We start from the raw sequence: 19,318 nt of genomic DNA, 5'->3' as shown, positions 1-19,318 counted from the left end.
CATGGAGCCTACCTGAGCAGACTGGAAAGCGGATGCGAGGAGGCAGTGTGGCTGCCGCTGTTGGCACTTCCAGCAGTTCCATACGACCCGCTGCCCGTGCCAGCCGACGGTCGTTTCCCGGATAAAAGCTTCTCCACCGCGGCCAGGTTCCCCGTGCGCGCCGCTTCGAGGAGCTCCTGCTCCTTCCCCATGGTGGATGCGTTAAAAACCAAAGGAGAAGGACGGTCTTTGCCTGTGAAATTCCTCAGCGACAGCCCTCCTTTCCCTCCCGATCTCAACTTAGTATTCCTCAATTGTGCGGGAACAAAAAACTGCCTCCGCCGCTTTATCTATCCGTCCGCCCGCTCCACGGCGTCGCTGCTGGCGCCGAAAAGGGGAAAAGTTTCGCTGCGGCGCACGGCACCACCATGGAGCAAACTTCCTCTGGCCAGTCCCCTGAGCGGCGTCCGTCACTTCCTCGAAACTGCTCCCTCTTGCTGCATCTCCAAGCCGAGCCCCCCGCAGGCAGACTCAGACGCACGGCCTCGGACGCAACACACACCCTTCCCTGAGCTACTCGATACTGGAAATTCCAGCAAGATGGTGCCACAAACAAAAGTGGGCAAAGACACGGGCCCCGTCACCTCCGAGTGTTCACTAATCTCATTTCAATTATGTTATATTTAATGAACGGAATTGATAAAAAAATAACTAGAGAATGTCATTCGTGTAAACCCGTGACCCTTTTTTTGCGTTCAACCTGTCAAATTGCCTAAGTGGGCGTGAACAGGAACGTTTCACAACAGCTCATCGGGTGACAGTGAGTGAACGGTAACAGTAAGCGGCGTTTGCTGTTATTAGTTTAATAAGACGTTTTGTGTTAAAAAACAAAAAGAGGGGCGCCATGCTTTATAAATATATTAGTATCGCCATTTTTAAATAGTGTTGTAAAACGTTCTCTCTTTAAATGTAGCTTTTTTATCATTGCAATCGTATTCGATTTTTGTCTCGTCATACTTAATTCATACTTACCAATAGTATATGGAAATTGATACATATTTACAACAGGCTTTTTCTTTTCTTTTTTTACATTCAACCACGATGCATTCAAAATTTAAGAACTAACTTTAAAATTAAAAGGCATAAAAATCGTGTGCCAATAACAATAAAAAAATATATATATTTTTATCAATAAAGGTTTGAGGTTTAAAGCCTGTGTTGTGAATTACGTTGTTAATAAAGGTTATACAAACAGGAACCGGAACTAACGTTACGCGCCAGCCAGTTGCCTGACTCTTCTTTTAAGGTTTATTTTCTCCAAATCAGAACGTCGCTAGCATAATTTGAGGATAAAATTGTTCGATTTTAAGGGAAACGTTTGTCCCATGCCGTGTTTACTTGACAGTTACCGGTTAACACGAACGTTTATTAGCTTAGCTGCTGTTTGTTGACGCCGGTCGGACTCCGGTGAAGGTAAGCGATTATTGCTTAAGTTTATTTAGCCAGCCAACAAACATTGCCTGCATTTAGACACATAATACCCACTTTTAAACAAAATACCCCTTACGTGGATTAATTTGTCCAGTCTTCTTCCCCCAACCCTGTAACTGTGTTTCCGTAACGTTAGCAATATTACGAATAGGACTACATGTGTTAAACAACCTTTAGTTTGAAACTAAATGTTTGTTCACTTTCAGAACTTCAATAAATGCGAATACGGGTTGTAGTAATGGACAGACAGACCAATGTTAATTCTTGCAGTCTGATCCTGCAGAGTCTGAATCTGTCATTGTGATTGGGTGATAATGGCGGATCCTGCACGGATCAAAACCGAGGGCACACTTGAGAGCTCAGCAGCCGACCGAAATGAGCAGCCTCAAGCTAAGGCGACCGAGGAAACAACGTCTCCTGCTCCGGAAAAGCCTGTAGATGAACCAAAGGAGTCTTCTTCACAAGACCAGCACAAACAGGGCGATGCATCTGTAAGTAAATTTCAAGAATAGGCCTATGTATTGGCTATTAATATTTGCCCACTGTTTTATTTTCCCGTGTGAAGGAACCAGCAGCAGACGATGAGGAGGAAGGGACTTCGGGTCAGCCTGCATCTAAAAGACTGAAGGTGGAACCAGAAAAGAAAAAGGAGAAGAAGCAGAAGGTTGATGAGGACGAAATACAAAAGATGCAGTAAGTTATTTTAAACCGAACACAAACCGTATTCATTATATTTCCATTAACAAATTTCTTCCTGTGTTTTTTAAGGGTTTTGGTGTCGTCTTTCTCTGAAGACCAGCTGAATCGTTATGAAATGTACAGGCGTTCTGCCTTCCCTAAGGCTGCTATTAAAAGGGTATGAGGTTCCTTACTATTGGTTAGTGCAGTGTTTCCAAAACTTTGAGCAAAGGCACATATTTTGCATTTGAAAAATATCAATTGGCACGGCACCAAACAAAACTCACAAACAGTATATATGCTGAAATAATGACATTGTTTGAATTTAGTCCTAAATGTACTTAATTTGAAGTCTTGAGTCTTTTTTAGTGTGACACTATGCTGATATACTAAACAGGAAGCCACGTCTTATGTTGTTTGAATGGGAACAGGTGGATACACAGGTTAATTATACCATACATTACTGTCATAGATACTGTGGATTAACCAAATTATTTGTAGTAAATAAATATTTTATTTATTTTAAGTTTGGTGTTTATCCATGGCACACCTGTTGATCCATCATGACACAATGATGTGCCCCAGTAGTGGTTGGGAATCACAGCGTTAATGTAATTGATACTCCCAATCAATCACCTTGATGTGTAATTTTGTGCTTTGTTTTGTAGCTGATCCAGTCCATAACAGGCTCCTCTGTGTCCCAGAATGTGGTTATCGCCATGTCTGGTATCTCCAAAGTTTTTGCTGGGGAAATAGTTGAGGAAGGTAAAAATGTAACACACTCGGCTAGACTTGAGTTTCCTGTAAATAAATAATTAGTAATAAATAATTTGGGTTTTCACAGCACTGGATGTTTGTGAGAAGTGGGGAGACACGCCACCTCTTCAGCCCAAACACATGAGGGAGGCGGTGAGGAGGCTGAAGAGCCGCCATCAGATTCCCAACACTAAGTACAAAAACATTCTGTTTCACTGAGGAGGGCCCCCTCAAACTACATGTCGATGATGACCACACTGGCCTTACTAGGAAAGCGGCGGCATTGCTCCAAGGAAAAGTTATGTCAATGGACAGACTACTTGTTGTGCAGACCAGACATTTCGATCATTGTGCATACTGCTGAAGAAATTTTCATCTGCATCTGATCAAGGACTTTGAAACAGAAGCAGCACCCCTCATGTTTGCCAAACTGTCCGTGTAAATGTTTGATGCAACATTTAGTTCAAGTCATATGAAAGTATGGTTGTAAATACAGTGAATTTAATGATTGAAAATAGTATTACTGTTTGGCCTTTTTACTGAAGGTTTTAAATATTAATTGCAATATCCACTATGAACTAATGGGCTCTTGACTGTTGAGCCAGCAGGTGGGTGCAATAATGGACCACAGAAACACAAATTCAATGTGTTTAGCAAGTGTTCATTTATTCTGTTAAAATACTTTACACTCACTACTGGTTCACAGAACCAATTTCTTATTAGTCTTAAGTGATAAAGACATAAATTTCAATATTCTACACAAGTACTGTCCACAGGGTTCAAAACACTTGCATCAAATGGAAGTTCTCACCTGCCATTTTTATAGTTTTTTAAAATGAGTGAAAAATCCAGTGATTTTACTTGCACAAGTGCAAACACAACACTATTACACATAAGTGCATGCATTCAAGCCAAAACACAAGACACTTTGATTTACTGGCCGTCCCGTTTCTTTACCACACACTTGCTTTGAAGGGCAGAGATGTGGAGTTGATCAAGTTACGAGCAGGTGAAACTCTAGTGCTCGATTGCCTGCTACATAAAATGCAGACCAAGAAGCTGTCACACTTGATTTAATCACAAATAGAGGAGTAAATAAAATTCCACACCTGTTTTTTTTTCTTGATTTTGGTTGATGAGAGGCGATATTGCTTAGAAATTTAACATTCCTCGAAGGCAACAGGATAACCTTGAAATGAGTGCATTGGCGAGTTACAACTAGTGATGGGAAAATGAAGCTTCATGAAGCACTTGTGATATTTTTTTACTTCTCTAGATGGTGCTCTTGGTATTAAATTTCCCTGCAATCTTTGAACTAAGAGTGCTATCAAGATGAGGCAAAAATTATCACAAGTACCTCATTAAGCTTCATTTTCCCATCACTATTTACAACTGCAAGAGGTCTACCTCATGCACTAAGATGAGGTGACCCGAGAGGTCAGTAAATTGAGTGCCTCTAAAGGCAAACTACCACACCACATTTGACAAGATAGAGAAACATTTTAAATAAAGCATTCATGTAATGAACAACATACTGTGCAGTGTTATATTGAACGGCTACATTATTCTGCATTAGATAGAAAATGCAAGCATTTGGTCTAATACATCAATTCTATTTCACAGTAACATTAAATGTTCAGAAAAGTGCTTTACGTGACACACTGCATTAGCATGCATAATTAGTACCACAGAGACATCTTTGAATATGGTTCCAAAATACTGTGCAGTAATAGTGAACCATAAAATTGCTTTGATGTCTTATGCACACACAAGTAAACAAACGGGCATGTTGGTGTGGTCACTGTCGGTGTCCACAGGTAATAATAGCAGCTTGTTCCCTTACAAGCTACAAAGGCGTTGGATTCTAAACGAAATACATTGCATAACCTCAACACTGTACTGAAATAAAACAACTGATAAGATGGCAACAAGGTGAACTTTGACTTGCATATGCCAATACGTTTTTATGCTTCAAAAAGTTACTTGTTTTCTTAACATTTCACAACTTGTATACAACATGTGAGACTACTATGCTACATCACAATTTTATAAATAAATACAGGGGTTTTGTATAATTACAATGTACAGTACCAAGTTTTGCGCTTATTTGTATTTCACACGCAATCACGCTTGAATATCCATACCACAACCTATGAAGTAGAAAGAATTGAAAGCCTGATGGTATCTAACTTAGCATGCTGCGTGTGTAACAAATACAAAAACACACAATGAGTTTACTGTACATGCTAATGTGGGCAGAAAACACCTGATTCACTGGTAAGGGTACAGTCGTAATGTACTTCGCAAGATCTGGAATTATTTGGACATTGACATATTCAAAAACAATGTATTGGCTCTATGGACCGTCATGATGTATTTAAAATTAATCAATTCAAAACTGTAATCTGTATTTGGACAGATTTTGAGTCTTGTGGCCTTCACTGACCTTCGGGGAAAGGCATTTTAAGTGATTTATTGTGCACAAAATGGTTGTAATTCCTGTAATCATTAAAAAAAATAAATAAATTAAAGCTGAAAGTCGCGATTTGAAACGCACATTTTTATTTCAAATCCACTGAGTCTGCATTCTGCAAAAGAAAAAGTGTCATTGTCCATATAATTACCAAACAAACAGTACCAGTTATTGGACCATGTTCCCCTTTAATAACTGCAGCAATTTAGTCGTCATCATGTGATCATCTTGACTTTCCAGACGTGACCTTTTGACGGTGTTCTTCCACATGATCACCACCAAGGCATGATGGTTGAAAGGCTCAGAGTGTGAACTCAGGGTCATACTTCTTTATCTCCAGAAGGAGGCGATCTCGGTCACTGAGGGCCTGTGTGAGGGCCATCTGGGCATCAGAAAGCTTGGACTGCAGGCTTTGCCTCTGTAATGGCAGCATTATTAGATCAATTTGTGGCATAATACATGGTCTGTATATGACAGGATGCTGCAAGCAAACTAGTCTAGAGGCATTTTTCTATGGTGAATCAGACTAGAGGGAAAGAAACTAAAAACTTTAAAAAAAAAAACCAACAAAAAAAATGTTTTCATCACACTAGCGCAGTGGTCTTCAAAGTGTGGTACGATTACCACCTATTGGTGGGCACATGCGGGCTCCCTCTAGTGGTATGTGACAGAATCACTAAATTAAATCAAATGAAATTAAATTGCCTTAAACTTTTCTTTTTACATTCACTGCAGCAAAGTTGTTACTAAAGTTCTGTTGTATTTAAGTTTAAGTACAATATATTCACATTTCATCTTTTGGAATGGTTTCTTTTCAAAAAATGTTGGTACAATTTTTTGTCATTTGTTAAGTGATTAAATCCTTATTCAAATGTTATTTTTCCCCAATATTTAAGCAGAGTGGTAATGTTCAAACTGTTATGGTGGCTTACAATTAGAGGAGTCAAAATTAATGAATTACTCAACAACTATTTTAATAATCAAGTAATCCTTTAGTACTATAGTGTATCTTCAAATTCTCAGAATCCTCTAATTTTAGCCTCTCAAACATAACCGTGATTTCTGTAATAGGTCATGAAAGCAGACAGATTTATCTATTGTGTTTAATGAAATTATCTTTTACTTTGAAAAACAATGACAGAAAAAGAAACTGAATCAGTTTCAAAAATGCATGATAAGATAATTCTTTTATCATCCCGAGGGGAATTCAGGCATTGCAACAGCGCACATGACACAGCAGTGTTTACAAGATAGGAATAACTATTATGAAATGTTTTTTAAAAAACATAGTAAGAAACGGTTATGCATGACTTTTTCAAATGACAAAATGACAGTTCTACACCTCTACAAATGACAACTACTATAAAGAAAACAATAAATACAACTGGGCATCTAACGGATTAATTTTTGTTTAGACCTCATTAGATTTCACGAGTCTAACAAATGTATAGTTGTGCAAGCACGGAGATCACTTACCTCACTCTGCTGTTTACCAGAGCAGGAATAGATTGGACTGTCCAGAACCTCAGCTACAATATATTTTGAAACAAACAAAAAAAAAAAAACATAAGAATTTTGGATAAATGGCTACACCCACACACACACACACGCACACACACAAACTTCAAAACATGTGCCACAGTAACCAACATTTAAAGATTAAAACCATGTTATGCCAACCTTTGACCCTCATGATGCCGTCATCACTGCGCTCAAGCAGCAGTTGATCTACAACAAATGTGGCTGAGGTTGGCTGAGGAGCTGTTGGGTAAATTCTTGGGCTATCATCCTATTGGAACGAAAACAAGAGAGCGACACTCAAAAAAAAAAAAAAAGCTTTACAGCCTTTTCATTTGAATTGTGTTCATGTAGCATGCGGAAACATTTCTAAATTAAAAATGACTTCAATGGCCCACCTTAATAGTAACGGTTACATTGCTGAAGTGTACGTTTATTGGCTGACCATCCACACTAAATTCATCCTCCAGAAAAGGCCCGATGTTTGCTATGGTGGAGGTTAACAGCTCAACGTGACAGTCTTGCACTCTCACATCCAGCAGTCCCAAAGACTCGCTCGTTTCAGAGTGTCGTGCTGCAGATTGACCGCTTTCTGCTCGCATACACACAGCAGGAGAGCCCCTGCTACCGTGTCCATTCTGCTTGTGGTCAGGAGCTGCACAAAGGAAAAGATGTGGGCAAGGTAGAGAAATGTAGTCACTAACCAACTTACTAGAAAGCACGAATGTTGTTAGCGGTTCAAGTTACCTTGAATGAGACCGGCCAACAGGTCAAAAACCCTGACGTTACCCATCTGTACTGAGCTCAGATTCTGGGCTTGTACAGCAATAACTTGGTCCTCTCCCTTTATTTCCATAGTGCAGGATGTCCCATTCAGAATCAGTAACAATACAGAGGACTATACGGACCGTACAAAAAAGGACAGGCATGAATAATTGTGAAAATAAAATCTGTTCAGCAACTCCATAAAAATATTTCCCAAATATAAGAACCTACCTTATCTGCTGATACATCCTCTGTACTGAGTGACAGGGAGCTGCTGAGATCAGCTGATGACCCTCCTTCGGTGCCAAGACCAGGGCTGCCTGAAGGATTGACACTGACACGCGCAGAATCTACACCGGATTCTGGAAACGTCAAACAACACTCTGAAGACCTGATTTACAAAAGGTTTTGACATGCACTAATGGGGGCAAACTTGAATGCGCTCGCAAAAATGTCAGGGTCGTTTTAGCATGCTGTGGTAATTAGGACTGGCTTTGCACTAGCCTTTATCTTCAAACTAAGAGCACCATCTAGAGGAGTAAAAAATATCACAAGTGCTTCATGAAGCTTCATTTTCTAATCAGTAGTACTGCACCCCCATGACTTAGTGGTGGTCAGCTCCGACGGATGGTAAAATTAGAGGCGGACCGGCCTAAAGACCGTTACTATTTTTCCCCCCCGGATAAAAAGGGGAATGACGGACAACGGAAAGGTACCCACGCTGCAGACGGATGATAAATAACGGAAGCTCAATTTTTAGTATAATGCCCAGCTCTGTGTGTTACGTTTTGCAACAGCACTTAACCATATTTACAATTTCATATGTACCAATGGGTTATGTATATTGTACATATATTTTCATTGTGAATGCTCACAAGATACAACATGGCATTTTTAACTGGCTGTCAATGGTGATACAAATGTTGAATTGCGGGGAAACAAGTTCCCGACACTAAGTCACTCCTGAAAACTAGTTGTGGAACCCCGCACAGTGCGGTGCTACAGTTCAGTTGGGTTCAGACACATCACTCTGTGTGCGGCAGACTTTAGGCGATATTGTTAAAAATGGAAACATTCCAGGTACAGTACCTGATTCCATGAGAACAACGAAATTGTCGCTGATGTCACTGCCCATAGACTGGCTTTCATCAGGCAGGCTGCCATCCAAGATAGCGCTGTCAAAGGAATGTTGAGAAGGCGACTGCTTCATCATTTGATGCCTTAGGCTGGCCACCAGGGAGGGGGAGGACTCTTCTGGATGTTGGACTTGTTCCCTGTGAATGTGCAAGGACAAGTATTAAGGGCATCAAAAGCTAATAAAAGCATGTGATGCAGAAATGCCTTGTCACTAGCTCAGCAGGAAAGCACTAGCACTTACTTGGCATGCGGACTGAACAGTTTGCTCATGCCAGATCCACGACTCAATATGCTAAAGGCGTCTCTTGTTTTTGAAAACGCGCCTTTGGTTAAGTCCAGCGAGGCACTGATGGCATCTTTGGTCACATCTTTGGTGACATTGATGGCGCTTGATAGTTCTCCCTCCAGGCTGAATGTGGAGGGCTCTCGGGAGAGGGTAGGGGAGTTTACAGGTGAGAGCTGAGGTGACAGGACTGGGGTGTCCTCAAGGTTGGTCAAGGCATCACCTTCCAGTCCTTCTTCAACAGCCTCACAGGCCTCCTCCACCACACCGTCTTGTTCATCGTGATCAAATGCAGTGTGGGCCGTGCTGAGGGAGGACACACCGTTTTCTAACCCACTGTCCTCAGGGATCAAATCCGTCGAATGATGAGTAGGGGAGATGTCGGAGTCTGTTAGACTGGGGCTGTCGGTCTCTGGGGTATGGGGAACCTCTTCCTCAGGCTCTGTGCTGGCTGGTGGTAATAGGAGACCTAGCTCCACTGAGTCCAAAAGCAGGGCGAGACAAACTGTGGCTGGTTTTGACTTCTGGTCACAACTCTGCTTCATGTCCTTTAGATCCCGACTTAATTCCACCCCTAAACGTGCCATGGAATCCTTCATTCTCAGCAAGGCAACGTATTGGTAGTGGTTGAGCCACATCTTGACTGGAGTGATGACATGAGCAATGACGTGAACACAGGCAAGCGCAGTATCTTCGTGGGGAAGTTGCTCTGAGGGGGGCTGATGGGCTCTGCTAGGGCTGGTGGGGTAACGTGATGAACCCCTGAACCAGGCAGCAGGCTGGCATATCCATACAGACATAGCAAAGGGCTCCACAAAAGGGTGTGTTTTGCCTTTGGGGAGTCTTCGAGTTCCATCGAAACCTAGCGCAACACGGGACAGGCTAAGCGACCAGACATCTTGGGATCTTAGTTGTTTTGTCATAGTGGGTGGAGGTGTCGACTCTTGAGAGTGCTGGAAGAAGATGGAGGGTATGGCGCAGAAGGCACTACGGTCTCTGGGGTAAGGACATGGTGGCTGAGGCTGGAAGAAAGAACAGCTCGCGAAGGTGTCACAGGTCATGCTGAGGTCAGCTCTGGAGCCATGGGGACAGTGGCGGGTGTTGCTGAAAGCCATCTGAGGTATGCTAACAGAAAGGGACCGAGGACGCTCTGGATGGTCCAATATAGAAGAATCTAGGGGAATCACCACCTGAGGGAAGCAACATATATAACATTACACATAACAATTCAGCCTTGTTTCTTAAAAATGATCACTGTTTAACTTCACAAGTCACCTTGAGCTGAGCTGCATCCAGACGGACGTCAACATGCTCGTCTGCTTTGCAGCTGTCTTGCAAATGGTAGAAAGCTTTGACCTGGTCCAGCGTATGTAGCAGCCCTCTTGAAAACAGATTAATCCACAACACACTTTGTGGGTCAACACACAGCTGGAGGCCATTTACCTGGCCGTACAGGTTCGAGGTTGGCACTGGAAGTGTAAAACGAGGTCACTGTTCAGTTCAAATGTCAGAAGAGAGATTTTGCTGTAATAAGACAGAGTGAAAAAGAAAACCTACCTGAGAAACTGGGGTTGTTGGGAAAGTAGTATTCGGTAAACTGCAGATGAACTGCTGGTACATTATCTGGCAGATGCAAAACTTTACGATTACATGACAACAAAGGCTGAGTTTTCTTGTGTTGACGGCTCTTTGTAGACACCTGAATGGGGGGAAACATTTAACATAAAATAAGAGGACTTTTAGTAAATTGTGTTAAGGAAATGCAACCAATAACTAAAAAATATGGCAGAAAGAGAGCGAGAGAGTGAAAAGAGAACTTGAATCTTTTCTTCCAAAAACAATTCCGCCCGGAGGGTCTCACTCTGTCTAAAGGGCAACTAAAAGCTCCTTTAAAGGGGAAGGCAACCCAAACAGATTGTTTTCAAGAATATGTTTTCTTTGCAGGCCCACAAGGCATTCTGATAAATACTGTGTTTGTGGAATAAGAGTTAACACACCCGTTTTTAGTCTCTGGGGGCGGCCATTTTGTCATTTTGTGTCAAATTAAAATGACAACAACTGCTCAGGGCTCATGTAACAACCAATCACGGCTGACCTGTTTTCTGAAGCTGAGTCACGATTGGTCGTTACCTGAAAATGTGTTTGGGTTGATTTCCACTTTAAATAACCCTGAAAATAACAACTGAAACATACTTTAAAAAACATGATCCCTTGCATAAATCAAATAAATTCTCTGTACTTCAACCTTTTAGATACTAATACTGTACTGGGACGTTACACTTTTGTCCCAATCCGATACGAATCCAGATACTGGTGTGGTGATAAAATCAGCTTTTATTATTAAACATGTATATTTTCATGTCAGTATATTTAAATATCGTTGATGTTCTGTGAAAAACATGTCCATTTATTTCTTTCTTTCTTTATTTTTTACGAGAATGGGCTTTCTGAACTACCGACATTATTGTGAAAATGTTTAAAAATTACAAATTTGGACATACATGTTTTTCACAGGACTGACATTAGGACAAAGTTATTTGATGCAAGCTCTCTCAGGCTGGCAACGTTGTACTTTCTGCTGGACTTTGTTGACTGTGACAATTGTCACAGGGTATCATTCGAAATATCAATGGAGGAGTGTTCAGTTTTTGTGCCAAGAAGTGTCTGCGCACGCATGCACAGATATATTTGCATTGGATTATTCATGACCGGGATCATGTTTAAATTTAATTTGTGTCATAATAGTAATGACTTTTTTTTTAGTTCATTTGTTTTGAATGAAAAGAAATGTGTTTTTAAAATATTACAGTATTATCGCATGTAGCCTGACCGACCTTAATAAATGGACATTTGGGTCACTGAAAAATATCTTAAGCATTTATGTTGCAAGCAAAAAACCCACAGCTGTTTTATCGTGTCTATACTTTGTAGTTTGTTCAAATAACTGACTGCTTGCAGAGCGCAACAGTAAGCAGGTGAATCAAATTAGAGTGATAAAATCTTGCCTGGTAAATGTCAACGTCATCTATCCGGACCACCATGCAGCTTGACCGCAATCTCTTCAGTGTTGAGCTTGAAGGACTCATGCTAGAGTTGTTTTTGGCTGACTGTTCTTTGTCAGAGAGATTTGACTTTGGACTGGTTGTTCCATCTGAATTGAGAGAGAGCACAACTTGTTTACAAGAATCAAAATAACTGAATACAAATTTTCATGAGTTTCTTTCCCTTTCAAGTCGTTTGTTTCAAGTCCTGCTCCTTAAACTGTCACCTTACCATGATGGAGGGGTTTTGTGTGTCCTAATGACCATAGGGACCAAGTTGTCTGGGGCATTATGCCCTTGTTGCCCAGGTCACCCAGAGCAAACAGGTCTGAGGCGAGAAACCAGACAAAGCACAGCTTTGAACCTTCGATAAAGAATCAGACCTCGATTTCCCTCACCCTGATAGGAGTTACAAGGGCCCCCCATTGAAGCGAGGCCTGGAGGTGGAGCTCAATGGCAAGAATTCATGAGACCCGGCTGGGTGCAGTCACGGGCGTATATATGACGGCTGAAGCCAGAGCGCAGCCATCTTTCGTTGCCGCTGTTCTGGCAACTTCTGTTATTTAATCGCTGAAAACTCTTGTTATCAGTGCGAGTTTTACGCTAGGATCCCTGTATGGAAGCATGAGAGTAATACCGACTCAAGTAATCAATGGAATAATCGATAGGATAATCAATTCTAAAAAGAATTTGTGACAGCCCTAGATTCAACTACCCAAAGAGAAGTTTTTGCACTACAACTAAATAGTGCAGTGTACTGTAGTGTATATCATTCAGTGTGGAATTGTGAAATGAATTCTGCATCCATACCTCGAGGCGTCCTTGCAGGCGAATCGTTGCGTGGCTCAGACACCTCAGTACATGGACCCGGAAACCCAAATGACTCTGCCCTCCTCTGGTAGTCGTGCAGCAGTTTGCCCGCCCACTGCGCCTGTGCTTCCATAGCTCCACTGTAGCGTTCCCAGTGTCGACATCCATCAGCTGTGGAGGAGCAGCACTAAATGGCAGTTAAACGTAGCCACCAAATTTAGGCCTACTGCACGCAAACCGAGTGGCCTGAACACGAATGAAGTGGACCATAGCGGAATTATTACAGTTGATGACTCACGCCTTCTCAGAACATCTTTAAAAAAGAGAACGCAGTGCACTGAACCGAAAACAGCACCAGAAGACCTGCGTGAAGTTGGCCCCCACCCCATGCAAAAAATGGGGGGAATAATTGTTAAATTTGTGCTGTTTTGTGCTGTTCAAATTTTGTGCTGCTACCGTTTTGCAGTTATTAAAGATTATTTTTTAGGTCATCCAGAAGAAGGTCATGAATAAATCAGATAAATGACAACTACATCAAATAGTTAAATGTAAATGATTCAGAATGATACATTTAATTTTCTTGGCTCAGAATACCATCATTGGCCAGTGGTATAATCCCATAGAAGACTGATTCACAAATCAGTATGTGGCAGTAATTAATAGAGGTCAAAATGAGGAGGGTTCGTCTCACTCACCAGGTCTGTGAACAGGATAGTAGTCAAAGCCCAACTTCCTGAAGGTCAACTGCATTGCACCCTGCAAACCCGGAGGTTCTTCTATATCTGTCAAGAAATTGTAATTGTGGGAGTAATACGGTAGTGACAGACCGTTGTACTTTAACATAAGTCTGTCTCATGTACCTTCAGCTACTGAGGAATTGTCGTTGCATACATGTAGGTCCAAGCGGGAAATGAAAGTGTGGTAAGAAGATTCCTTCACATCAAAGCGATCAAAATACTGACTCATGTTGCTAGGTGAGCCGGTGTTAGCGGGTGTTGACTCGGCCCAAAGGTTGTGGAGCCCAGGTGATGGAGGAGCAGTCTACGATACAAAAGTGATCATAGTAATTATTCAGTCGTTAAAAAAAAAATAATAATAAATATCAACTATTATCAATCAGAGCTCACATTTGAAATAAACATGTTTGCCCTGTTGAATAAAGGAATGCAATTTTTAAGATGTGTGCAAGAAAAGCACAGGGAATTGTAATTCGCAAAACATGTTTTTCAGAAAATATGGTTTTCAGAGTAAAAATACGATCAAGCGTTTGAATGTTCTATTTGAGTTTCATTGACTAGATCACAATAGGCAGGACCTGCAGGGAATCTGCAGTCAAGCTCTTCCTCTGCTGAGCTGACTTCTCCATGGCCTCGCTGAGGGACTTGGCATAGCGGATGATGGCTTTGAGCTGAGAGTCAGTCAGCACCCACAACAAGTCATCCAAAATAAAAAGCAGCTTGGAGGCCAACACGTTGCAGTCCTTTATCTGGTTGGGACAATGAAGCATTTGTGACCTAAATGCACGGACAGCAGACAAGATACTTTTCTTGCATTTTCATGCTATACTACAGTGCACAGATGGCGTTTATCCTCACATACACATCACTTGGAATGAAAGAAATATAATACGGTAGCACGTTATTTTGTTTGTTTTTTTACATATATTTCCATGCAACCTAAGGTAAAACTTATTTGACAAGAAGGTCAATGCAAATTATGTAGATCATGTCTCACTTTGCGTTTTAGAGCAATGCGAATGCGTCCCTGGTTAGTGATGAGGCGCAACGGGGTGCTACCCAAATCCTGGTCGTCACTCTCGATGGCATCTGCCTCGATGCGCAAAGTCTGCCAGTTAATTTCCTTGAACGTCAACACCTGAAGCAGAGAATAGCAGAGAGTACGCAACACAATCAACAGTCAAACATGACAGCCATCATAGGGAAGAGAAGGTGAAACTTTGAGTGAATAGGCTTTATAGGCTTTACAAGGTTCCTACAGCTTAAAGTAGAAGTCAACCCAAACCTATTTTTTTCAAGAATATGTTCTATGCAAACCCACTAGTTGAAACAAGCCATTCTGATAAATATTGAGTTTGTGGAATAAGAGTTAATCCACCCGTTTTTAGCCATCACCATTTTGTCACTTCTGTCGACTGAAAATTACATCACAACTCAGGGCTCAAATAACAAGCAATCACGGCTCAGCTTCAGAAAAAAGGTCAGACGTGATTGGTCGTTACCTGAGCTCTGAGCAGTAGTGATTGTGTTGTCATTTTCAGTCGACAGAAGTGAAAAAATGGCCGTCCCCAGAGATGGCTAAAAAAACAGGAACAAAAACAGGTGGCTTAACTCTTATTGCCTTGTTTCAACTAGTGCATAGAACATTCTTAAAAAATATATGTTTGGGTTGACTTCCTCTTTAAGCATTTTGAATCAATATTTCTATCAGCCTTGACATAAACTATACTCACACATGCAGACAGATTAAACAAAAACCAATGTGGACAGGATTAAATGCTGCACTGGTACCTCTCCTCTCTTTGGGTCTGTAATGCGGGTGAAGCGGAGGTCGCTACGCTGCCACTTAGGGTTGAGGCTGTTGCCTTGCAGCTGCCACAGCTCAAAGGAGGCGTGGAAGGCCCGAGCCTGCACTTTGATGGTGATGGAGTTGATTCTAACAGACATGCCCTCCACCACTTTCTCAGCAAAGCCGTACTCGCTGTGAACAGTCACGGCAAATGTAAGCCTGTGTGTTCCCTTACAGCAGCATCCCTGCAGGCTTACCTCTGCCCTGCTGTTATGGCGATAGGAGAGGGGCCATTGGGAGGACGAGGCTCCTCACATGTCCTCATTTCTACCTCCACCTTATCCAGGAACTGCACAAAAGATGAAACGGAAGCAAATTGAGCATGTAAAAAGCAGAATTGTGGGCAAATATTTATTAAAGATAAAGAACACAACCTATGGAATGAAAAGGGTAGACACTAGAATGATTGAGATATAAAGAGAGAAGTGAAGGTGAAAAGTATAGCAACACAGAGGCAAATTCTTACCAGGCAGATGGGGCTTGTTTTTAATTTGGTCCATTGTATCTGCAAAGACAGAAGGAGTACAAAGTCAAGTCAAGGCTGTGGAAAAAAAACCTTGCACAGCTTTCGACACTCTTTTGTATTCAGTGGGCACAAGGGCTCCCAGAGCATGATACATGCAAGATAGCATATTCCCTGCACTTCTCAATGTGTCATGAAGATAAGTAATAAAGAACAAAAAGAAAATGCATTCACGAATCACGGTGAGATTAAAAAAGAAAAAGAAAAAGGGGGTTAGTTCTATGATTAATTCAGGCAGGTTTCTTTAAATTCAATATTTTTCTTCAATATTTGTTTTAATAAAAAAAATAAAAAAACTGTGCTACACTACCAGATGGAAATTCATCGCCGTAACATAAATTCTTTAACAACATGGCATTCGACAACAATGAGGGATGTTCCTTCCTCTGATTCTGCCTCTTTTTATATAAATAAATAACAGTGTTAATGTTGTTTTTTTAATGAATATTTACAAGAGTTAACAAGTGGGAATAGTTGAACAGGTATTTTTATGATTATTTTCATCAATCATTTTTTTAATATTCTGCTGCCTGTAAATCTGTTCCCTTATCTGATAAATAATGGTTAAACAAATGCAGTTTCTGGTTTGCGCTCTCATCTGTCAAAGCTGTCAGCTAGTCTTGTTTTTAAAATGACTCACCCTGATGGCGGCTTTGTTGCAGTAGACACGTGTGACGGCCAGCCAGGTAGGCAGGTCAAGCATGTTCTGCAGAACCTCTTCATCCAGCTCAAGGTTGGATAGCTGCCCTTCGCCCTTCAAAGTACTCAGGTTGATCTTGTCTGGGGACAGATTCTTGGTGAACCTAAGCAGAAGAACCAGGCCAAAGGCAATAGTCACTTTATATCTGATAATATCACAAGGTCACAGATTTAGAGGGCATAAATTTAGGAGGCAGAAAAGAAATACAACTAAAGAAACATTCCCATTTTATATACACACACATCTAAATTATGTGTAAATAAAAGCACAGCTAGAACAAATTGTAGGGAAAAGCAACAATACAGCAATCACAGGACAGTCATTTGTTGAATATCTTTACATTTCACGGACAAAACACAATTCTGACAAATCATCATGACATTTCAGAGAAATGGGCAAAATGTCAGACAAGAGGCCTAGGGAGTGGTTGACATCTACGTCTTGTGAGTTTGCTCCACTTTGGCCAAACTGTTAACATTGTTAGTAACACCGTGATGTGCCTGATAGACCTGATAGACCAGTCCAGCACTGAGACTTCCAGATCCATCTGAGCATTCAACACCAAACATCACATGGACTTAGACAAATCTATGGTTTGTTTGAGTTTTCTTTAATATCTGATTCAAGTGTACTTTACTTTCTAACTGACATATCAGATTTGGGGTTTAAAAAAACTTTGCTGGAATTAAAACCAGTATTACTATACTATAATGGCACTGGTAATTTACGTTTATCATTAAGATTAACATGCTTAAAATTAGTACAAACATTAAAGACTTTATCCCGCTAGAAAACAAAAGAGGAAAGATGTTGGCCTAAAAATTAAACAGCACTAAAATTGATCTTTGATCTGAACAATTACAAAGAGGATCAGTGTTGACATAACTAATGGGACTACATACTGGACTGGGTTCAAATAAATACCAAACCACAAGCAATTATTACATCCACATTATCCTAAAATAATGGTACTATTTGATGTTGTACATCAAAAATACTTTTGTGTCTACGTTAGGACTAAAACTAATAAGAAATGTTATAGAAAGTATGTCCCGAAATCCCATTTTAATGTTGGCAGTTTAAATTAAGGATAGATGACAGTTGTCAAATATGTCACGGTCCTTTAATTTTAGGCTTTTCTGCTACTGTCTGATCTGCAAATCTGAAGCACTACAATTCAACCATTGTCTTGGTGTGTAATAATCGGAGTGAAAGACAGTGATTGTAGCAAAATGAATTCAATCAATTTTGCATGTAGGTGCTTGTGAAGCTTAGAGGGAAGAAGGACTTTCAAGTTTCAGAAAGAATATGCAAGATAATGCTTGCTTAAACGCAAATATAATTTCTAGTTGCTTGTGGATCTTAAGAAAGAAGGGCTTTTACGTTTCTGAAATAATATGCAAGATCATGACCGCTTACGCGCAAATATAATCTCTCTCCTCATCTGATATTCGGCAATTGTAAATTTAGAACACGTTCGGGGGGGAAAAAAAACAAGTGTCCTTTTAAGTGTCGATACGAGCCAGCTAATAGTGATTGTTGACGCCGCCAGCATCCATCAAGGCTAGCGGGCTAACCTATATGACACTTACCTTGACAAATGTTTCAGAATTTGCTTTTTGATAATCCCAGCCATTTCTGCTGTGGTCGTACCGTATCTTTGCCGATGGGTTTCTAGTCTAGTTAGATCAACATTTACTAGCTTGGAAATCGCGCTGTACAGAACGCATCTCTAGTTGGGGGTATCTTAAAAGCCATGGCGATGCTGCTGCTAGGCTAGTAAGTACCTCGCTACGGTGATGGGACGAACAACACTAGTGCGTCAGCACTGTGCTGAGTGCACAAGTGTGAAATCTCGTAATAGTGCGTGTATCGCTTTAAGAAAAAAAATCATGTGACCATTACAGACACTGTATCGTTTGAATGTGCCGCGTCAAATCCTGTTCAAAAGAGAAAAAAATGCATCGACATGTTGTGGGTTTGTTGGATGGAGATTAAACCGTTCTGTACCTGTGCCTGTTGAATTGTTGCTTTTTTTCCACTCATGTATCGTTCTAGAATTTTTACGCATCTTGAAACATTCTGGTCCGTGTCTCTTTTGGTCATTGGATGTTACGTTTGAAACAAGATATTAAAAATTGAAAAACTACTCGTTATTTGATTTTCGTTTTAATGTCAAAATACCAATATTCAAATACAGCTTGATTTTCTAGTTTGGTGTCTGGAACGAGTAAGAAAATGTCTAAAAAACAAGTTGATGTTCAATTTTTAATTCTAAAACGAAAATAGAATATATCACGAGACACAATTCGAAATACCGCTCATATACTGTATTAGTTTTAGATACCCGGAAGTTGTCACCAAAATCATTTCTCCTAGTGACCAGGAGACGGCGACAGTTGTAGCGCCTGAAGACGATATCGTGAACTGTAATGTAACCTGGAGAAAATTATTGGATCTTTCTTACACAACCACAATTATCACATTCTTAATATTAGGTTTGATAAAACACAAATAATTTCATAATTTACTAAAAATGTAAACGTTTTTTTTATGAATTTCACTGGGTGGGCAGTCT

General features: G+C 40.7%; 3 protein-coding genes across 8 annotated transcripts in view; 1 reads left to right on the top strand and 2 right to left on the bottom strand.

The window, feature by feature from the left end:
* anks1aa (ankyrin repeat and sterile alpha motif domain containing 1Aa) overlaps window positions 1-732 on the bottom strand; it is a 58,617-nt gene extending 57,885 nt beyond the window's left edge. For all 5 annotated transcript variants that reach the window (XM_086013523.1, XM_086013535.1, XM_086013579.1 and 2 more), the window contains exon 1: window positions 13-732. In XM_086013523.1, coding sequence (XP_085869649.1) covers window positions 13-191 — 179 coding nt within the window. In that variant the 5' untranslated portion in view covers window positions 192-732. The remainder of the gene's footprint in view (window positions 1-12) is intronic.
* A 469-nt stretch (window positions 733-1,201) lies between these two features.
* Window positions 1,202-5,442, top strand: taf11 (TAF11 RNA polymerase II, TATA box binding protein (TBP)-associated factor). 2 transcript variants are annotated; one of them, XM_086013962.1, is made up of 6 exons: window positions 1,202-1,452; window positions 1,754-1,961; window positions 2,036-2,163; window positions 2,239-2,326; window positions 2,817-2,913; window positions 2,993-5,442. In XM_086013962.1, exons 2-6 carry the CDS (start codon window positions 1,785-1,787, stop codon window positions 3,121-3,123), a joined length of 621 nt encoding a protein of 206 aa, XP_085870088.1. In that variant the 5' UTR covers window positions 1,202-1,452; window positions 1,754-1,784; the 3' UTR covers window positions 3,124-5,442. The 2 variants fall into 2 exon arrangements, with proteins under 2 accessions (XP_085870088.1, XP_085870013.1); XM_086013887.1 differs by having other exon boundaries at window positions 1,741-1,961.
* On the bottom strand, window positions 3,545-18,574 carry bltp3a (bridge-like lipid transfer protein family member 3A). Its single transcript, XM_086013392.1, has 21 exons — window positions 18,333-18,574; window positions 16,681-16,843; window positions 15,984-16,022; window positions 15,715-15,806; window positions 15,460-15,649; window positions 14,666-14,806; window positions 14,247-14,417; window positions 13,792-13,972; window positions 13,627-13,713; window positions 12,932-13,102; window positions 12,086-12,231; window positions 10,638-10,779; window positions 10,356-10,549; window positions 9,039-10,270; window positions 8,750-8,934; window positions 7,892-8,022; window positions 7,643-7,793; window positions 7,294-7,550; window positions 7,058-7,166; window positions 6,854-6,906; window positions 3,545-5,795 (listed from the first exon to the last, which is right to left on the bottom strand). Exons 1-21 carry the CDS (start codon window positions 18,374-18,376, stop codon window positions 5,679-5,681), a joined length of 3,996 nt encoding a protein of 1,331 aa, XP_085869518.1. The 5' UTR covers window positions 18,377-18,574; the 3' UTR covers window positions 3,545-5,678.
* Between the last annotated feature and the right edge of the window lie 744 nt (window positions 18,575-19,318).

This window comes from Filicampus tigris, chromosome 1 (genome assembly GCF_054856515.1).
Source record: "Filicampus tigris isolate MCC_2025a chromosome 1, RoL_Ftig_1.0, whole genome shotgun sequence".
In the NCBI taxonomy this organism is placed as follows: Eukaryota; Metazoa; Chordata; class Actinopteri; order Syngnathiformes; family Syngnathidae; genus Filicampus; species Filicampus tigris.
The sequence above is the reverse complement of the archived record's forward strand: the minus strand, read 5'-3'. Positions and strand labels throughout refer to the sequence as shown.

Coding starts and splice junctions, on each gene's coding strand:
- taf11 (XM_086013962.1), top strand. CDS start 1,785: ATGGCGGATCCTGCACGGATCAAAACCGAGGGCACACTTGAGAGCTCA. Junction 2,327..2,816: donor CTAAGGCTGCTATTAAAAGG/GTATGAGGTTCC, acceptor TTTGTTTTGTAG/CTGATCCAGTCCATAACAGG. Junction 2,914..2,992: donor TGGGGAAATAGTTGAGGAAG/GTAAAAATGTAA, acceptor GGGTTTTCACAG/CACTGGATGTTTGTGAGAAG.
- bltp3a (XM_086013392.1), bottom strand. CDS start 18,376: ATGGCTGGGATTATCAAAAAGCAAATTCTGAAACATTTGTCAAG. Junction 7,167..7,293: donor ATGTAACCGTTACTATTAAG/GTGGGCCATTGA, acceptor TCGTTCCAATAG/GATGATAGCCCAAGAATTTA. Junction 5,796..6,853: donor CTGGTAAACAGCAGAGTGAG/GTAAGTGATCTC, acceptor CTGCCATTACAG/AGGCAAAGCCTGCAGTCCAA.